Below are 6,728 nucleotides of genomic sequence, written 5' to 3'. Positions count from 1 at the left end.
AAGGAAGGAAGGAAGGAAGGAAGGAAGGAAGGAAGGAAGGAAGGAAGGAAGGAGTCATCTTCTAGATCCCTTGATTGGTCTGATTGTATACTCATGCCTACCTTAGTTGGTAAGCAGCAAATGTTTCAAACCACAGCCCTTTTATAATGAGGCTGCATGCAATGCACAGATGTTACTAATGCATGGTTGCTAATGTGCAGTCATTCCTGAATCCCTTACTTGGGCTGTGTTTGGCCAACTTGACTTAGAAGTCATCACTGTGTACCTGTTTGGTCTTTGTCTATACTGCATGTATCGTCTTTGTAACACTTACCAGTCTTGCTCCTTTCTTTCCATTACTTATTCTCAACACTCTTCTGTGCTGTTATGTGCTGGAACAGCCATTTTATTAAGAACTTCCATGGTTTTACTATGACAGCTGTTCCTTCTGATGGACCATTACTGTTTTTGCTAATGCTCTATGAAAAAGCTGCTGGGCTTTGGGTTCCAGTGCTATTTCCTCCCCCAAATTCCATCATTTTTAATGTAAAATACTGAACAATTTAAAGTTTTAAGAAATCTGTCATGCTAGAGTAGGAATGCCCTGTCACAATACTTCCTGTCACAAAACAAAGGCAAACACTACAGCTAAAGATATGAAAAAATTATCTCCATGAAGAAAGACCTATCACATTCCTTGGTTAATATTCACCCAGTTACCAAAAATACAATTATAGTGAGCACGCATCTGGGTCTCACTCTGTAGACCAGGCTGGCTTTAAGCTCTCAGATCTGCCTACTCTGCTTCTTGGTGCTGGGATAAAAGGTGTGAACTACCAGACCAGGCCTCAAATTAATTTATTCTATATTCTATTTGAGTTCAGATTTAACTCAATAGTTAATTCCCCAAATATTATAAATAAAGAAATGTTGACAAATTCTTAAAAAATGAAAGTTTTGGTAACTTATTACCTCAAATTTAAACTATTATACAAGCCAATTAGAAATAGGGACTAATCTGACATCTACACTGATTAAATGTTATACTGTTTACAAATACATCTTTGGCAGACAGAGATTAATCAAGTAAAAAATACAAAATTCATATGAACAGATGCAGATATTAAGTGAGATTATACACATTCTTATAAAATACTTTTGTTTCACAAAGAAAAGCCACAAGTTCAGTTTTGCTACAGATTTAATTGGCTATTATTAAACCAATTACTTTTATTATGATATGGCATTAAATATGTAATAATAAACTTTAATTCTGTTTTACTTCTGTGGTAGTGGGGATAAAATCCAGTTCTCATACATGCTCATCAAATACTAGCACTGAGCTGTTTCTCCAGCTCTAGAAAGTCTAAAAGGGAAGATTTTTAAAGAAAATCTATTTTATAAGACATATACTTGGATAGTGACTGCCTACTTCTATAAATAAAAGCAAAGTCTATCCTTTTTAAAAAATAGATTTAAAAATTGTTTATTCAATCCCTTATTAGTAATAAAAGCTTGACTTTTTGCTCTGTGACAAGAATTATGCTACATAAATACAGGCATTTCTATGATAGCACAACACATACATTCCTTGAGAGCTTTAAATTATACAGTATTGCATATTAAAAACTGATGGATCTTAACTGAGAGTGGTGACACACACCTTTAATCCCATCATGTTAGAGGCAGAGGCAGGAGGAGCTCTGTGAATTCAAGGCCAGCCTAGTCTACATTGTGAGTTCCAGGACAGCCAGGGCTATACAGAGACCCTGTCTCAAAACTAGAAAAGAGAAAACAAGACAAAACAAAGATGATCTTTAGCAAGGGGAAGTAGAAACCACAGAGAGTGTCATGCAATTATAAAAACTGTAAGTATTTTATAAAAAGACAATTTTTAAATTTTATTACAGAATTACCTTTTTAGTTTTACTCTATTTTTTATTTAAAAATCTAAATCCAGTCACTGGTGGGCAGGAGGAGTGCTGCATGCACCACGGTGCAGGCGTAGAGGTTGGACATCACCTTTTCTACCACGTCAGTTCCAGGTGTCTAACTCAGGCTGCCGGCTTGCCAACAAGTGCCTTCACCGGCTGAGCCACCTTGCTGGCCACACAAAATCATATTGTAGTAATAATTTAATATAGTTATTCAGCACAAAATCAGTCTCTAAGTTTCATTTTCTGCTCCTGAATGCCACTTAAAAGTGTAAGGAAGTACTTACTGGCTGAGGCCTGAGGCTGCATTCGAGGTATTCCTCCGTTTGGCACTTGAAAGTTGGAGTCGCTTCTGCTGCTCTTCACCGAGTCAACTTGCGTGTTTGATGTTCGGGATAGGTTTGGAAGACTGCGCCTAAGTTTCTCTACAATAATGGGATTTGAAATAAATAACAATAATAAAAAAAAAATCAAGCTATTCTTTCAGATATTAAGTATAATTCAAAGTAAAATGATATATTTAAATATTTCTTTCTGTATACTGTAAAAGTAACAGGAAATGAAAGAAAGAAAAGGAAGAGAAAAAAAAGAAGAAAAAAAAAGAGGTAGGGAAAAACAACCATACCCAGACAGAGGCTATAAAAGAATGAAATAACAGCACCCTTAAAGAAACTATAAATTATATCATCAAATTTAAAGAAATAAAGGCCACTCCATGAGTAAAATAAAGCAAACCCTTAAAAATTCCCATGTCCACTTAATCCTGTAGTATAGCTTGGGACTAATATTACTACTGACAGATACTTAGCTTCATAAAGTTTAATTTACTTTTTCTCATGTTTGTATTAATAAAATGGTGAACATGACTATTTGAAATAAAAAATATTTGGGGAAAAATGCATTCTTTTACACTAAAATATGGACATCTTATTCTCCAAACTCTGCTGTTTTACCTTCATTTTTAACATTGCTTGTCTGTAAATCTGTGGGATGGCCCTGGAGGGAAAGGCGAGGTTGCTGCAACCGGCTAATCATAGGCTGTGGGGACACTCTGGTGTATTCTATTCCCCGGGCAGGAGAGCGTGAACGAGGCGAATTTCTAGGAGACTGCTTAGGAGAAGGTCGGGGTGAGTTGCGTGGTGATGGTGAAAACCTGTTAACAGCAGGGTATACTGCATGGTGCATGCTATCATCTTCATCATCCAAGCTCTGTGCGTCCAGTTCTTGATCACTAAAAGTGCCCCGCCTCGTAGAATTGCAAGATGAACCAGAACTGCGCCGAGAAGTGGTGGCTGCATATTCTTGCCGGAGACCTAGCAACAGTGAATTTCTATTTATTTCTTTGATTGTAATTTTCAAACATTTAAATATTTTAAAAATTTAAGTAAATGATTACTATTGAGAAATTCGACTTAAGAGTATAAAGTATAAAAAAATTCTTTTTCTACTTCTAGACATCCTTCTATATAAAGATGCAAAGTTATTTTTAAACTGAATGAAAATGTACTATTTGTTTAATTCCAAGACTTTTTGAATCTGGAGTCTAAGTAACAGCGTAAAGCCATAAATTAAAACAAATGAAAACCAAGTTCTACTATATAAACATAGACACTCAACCTTGGACTGAAGGAACACTGAGGGAAGAAATACTATGTAGGCAGTGAACAGGATACATTAGCAACAACCTTTAGAGTAAGTTATAAGGGGGGGGACGGGGACACGGGACTTAAGTACATCTTCAGCAAGTCCTACTAGCTACTGGCATCCACAAAAAAACGAATCTTAGAATCAGAATCAGGCCTTTATGTCATTACTTTATGCAGAGAAACCGCTACTGAAGGGGCAAGATCTAGGGCATCTTTTAAGGCCATAAATCCCTGGAGAAAGTAGCTCAGTGAAGAGCACACATTAAGATGAATCCCCAGGAACTACAAAATAAAAAACAAGTAACCACTCCAAATCCTTAGAACTTCTAGGTTCGTGTAGCCCTGTAGTAACAAAAATCTCAACTTTCAACAATTAAAACTTACTTTCTTCCTGCATCCGGGCTAGAATCTGCACATCAGTTACATCATTTAGCTTATAGTTGGATCCAATTGAATCTTCATCTAGTTCTGAAGCACTTAACTCACTATCTATAGAGGACTGAGGGCTGAGTGGAGGATTTCTATCTGATGAACTTTTGAAGTTACCTTTAGAAAAAGGAAAACACATCAAACCTTAGTAAAGAGAAAAACAGTTAAACATCTGTTGCAGCAAGTAGCCAAATAATATCCCTTGATTCAGTTTTTATTCTGTCATTTACACATATAAAATTCTTAAGAACTAAATTAGAAACTGACCTCATTAGAAGAAAAGGGATATAGAGACTCCTTGACATACCATGTCACAAATACAAAAAATCTTTTAAGTATAACTTACTCATTTCCCACAAACAATTATGCTTTCAGCCAGTACCTGCAAAGCATTCGGGAACTACAGGCTAGACCAGCGGTTCTCAACCTTCCTAATGCTGCAACCTTTTAACACAGTTCTTCCTGTGTGGTAACCTCAACCATAAAATTATTTTTGTTGCTACTTCATAACTGCAACTTTGCTACTGTTATGAATTGTGATATAAATATCCATGTTTTCCGTTGGTCTTAGGAGACCCCCATGTGAAGGTCCCAACCTACAGGTTGAGAACTGCTGCCCAAAGGGGTCACAACCCAAAGGGTGAGAACTACTAGGCTAGAGTCTTTCATCTTTTACAAGATACGCAGGGAAACCATTCTGTAAGTAAATGATGCAGTGCTTTTTCCTCTCAAATTCAGTCATTTGCCCCATAACCTTTTCCTTCAAGAAAAAAATTTAATTTTCTTAAACAACAAAATTAACTGAGAAAAGTTTATTTCTTAGACATTTAAAAACCAACCAAAAAAAGAACACTAGGTTAATCTGTCATGTTTGCCAAATTAGAAATGGGAACCAGAATGTTCTGATGTTTGGTAGTGAAGTACACTAGATGGTAGCAAGAAAATAAGTATATTTTAAAAAATGTACTCTATTACCTAGACCAAAAGGAGGACAGAAAACTGCAGGGAAAAGGAATACATACCGGCAAGAACCTAGCATGCTTCTCAGGAAACACTTTCATGTGACCCAGCTTTGTGAAGCAATGACAAAAGCTCAACACTCTCACTAACGTGCCTAATACAGATTTAGAACATACTGCCACAGTTTGTAGCTTCTTAAAATTTTTTTGTTATCTATTCATTTATTTATTCATTCATTCATTTATGTTTTATGTACCTTAATGTATGTCTTGGTAAGTATGTCAGGTCCCATGGAACTGGAGTTATAGATAGCCATGAGCCACCATGTGGATACTGGGAATTGAACAGGGGTCCTCTAGAAGAGCAGTTTTAACCATTGAGCCATCTCTCCAGTACTGTAGCATTTTTTTTAAAGATTTATTTATTTATTACATACATAGTGTTCTGCCTGCATGCATGCCTGCATGACAGAAGAGGACACCAGATCTCATTATAGATGGTTGTAACCCACCATGTGGTTGCTGGGAATTGAACTCAGGATCTCTGGAAGACTAACCAGTGCTCTTAATCTCTGAGTCATTTCTCCATGTCCTGCCCCCCCATAAAGACAGGGTTCTACTTTGTAATATAAACTGTCCTTGAAATTACTATGTAGCCTAGGTTAGCCTCAAACTTGCTATCCTCCTGCCTCAGCCTCGCAGGTACGAGGACTCCAGGCATGTTTTATATCATGTTCATCTAGTTTTCCATTATAGTCAATTCCCCACAAGCATGGCTCCAGACCTGCCTGAGATCCCTCTTTGTCCAGGAACCACCTTCGCGAGTAGTAGCTGCAACCCTCTCCTAGCCCCTAGCTTTACCCTTCTGTCTGTAGCCATCTCCACACCTTGGGCCTACTTCCAGATCAGTGACCTACTTTCTGGAGAGCCACCTTTGACCTTCCTTTCCTCTCCCATCCTTCCTCTGTTTGCTGCCATTTCCACACCCAATGCTCTAGTCCCAGACCTTGAAGACCATCTTTGCAAGGCCAATTAAACAGCTCATCTACCACCTGTACCTATCCAACCCTCAGATCATACATCTCCTGCACTGGCCAGATTATCACAACAGACACAAAAACAAAGGAAGAAGTCCACATGCTCAACTCAAATCACAAATTCAAAACCACGAACGGGCAAGGCAACATGTTGTTTTACCCACTAAAACTATGTAAACAATTTCTAACGAGAGTTTCCTAGACACAGAATTTTAAAAAATAATTAATCATAAACTTTATCAAAGGATTACAAGAATTTTAAAAAAGACAACACTTCATTGACCTCCAAGAGGATAACAGTAAGAGAAGAAAATAAAATACATGGTTGTATGAAATGACAAAGATAATTCAGGATTTGAAAACTGAACTCAACAAAGATAGAGACATTAAAGAGAACACAAGTTAAAATGAAGATGGAATTGAAAACTATATTCCAATTAGAAAACTCTGGGTAAAGCCTTACAAATAGAAATGAAATCAGGCAGAAGATAGAATATCAGGACTTAAAGAAGAGGATTCTAGATGAAATAAGCACAGAATATAAGAAACATTTTACAAGCAAAGGAACATGCAGGAAAACACCATCAAAAGACCAAATCTTTGAACTATAGATGAGGGAGAAGAATCTCAGGGTCAATGACATAAATCAGATTTAATAAGCTCACAGAGAACTTTCCAAAACCAAGAAAGATATATCCATACAGATACAGGGAACATACAGAATCCTAATAAGATGAAACTGGA

The 6,728-nt window shown here is 36.9% G+C and overlaps 1 protein-coding gene across 2 annotated transcripts in view; it reads right to left on the bottom strand.

Moving 5' to 3' along the window:
- Nucleotides 1-6,728, bottom strand: part of Slain2 (SLAIN motif family member 2) — a 65,392-nt gene that overhangs the window by 18,701 nt on the left and 39,963 nt on the right. For both annotated transcript variants that reach the window (XM_005359331.3, XM_005359332.2), the window contains exons 4-6: nucleotides 3,944-4,105; nucleotides 2,867-3,226; nucleotides 2,201-2,338 (exon numbers count right to left, since the gene is read on the bottom strand). In XM_005359331.3, coding sequence (XP_005359388.1) covers nucleotides 2,201-2,338; nucleotides 2,867-3,226; nucleotides 3,944-4,105 — 660 coding nt within the window. The remainder of the gene's footprint in view (nucleotides 1-2,200; nucleotides 2,339-2,866; nucleotides 3,227-3,943; nucleotides 4,106-6,728) is intronic.

This window comes from Microtus ochrogaster, linkage group LG1, assembly GCF_000317375.1.
Source record: "Microtus ochrogaster isolate Prairie Vole_2 linkage group LG1, MicOch1.0, whole genome shotgun sequence".
Classification (NCBI taxonomy): Eukaryota; Metazoa; Chordata; class Mammalia; order Rodentia; family Cricetidae; genus Microtus; species Microtus ochrogaster.
Note: the sequence above shows the minus strand (reverse complement) of the source record. Positions and strands in the feature narration are given on the sequence as shown.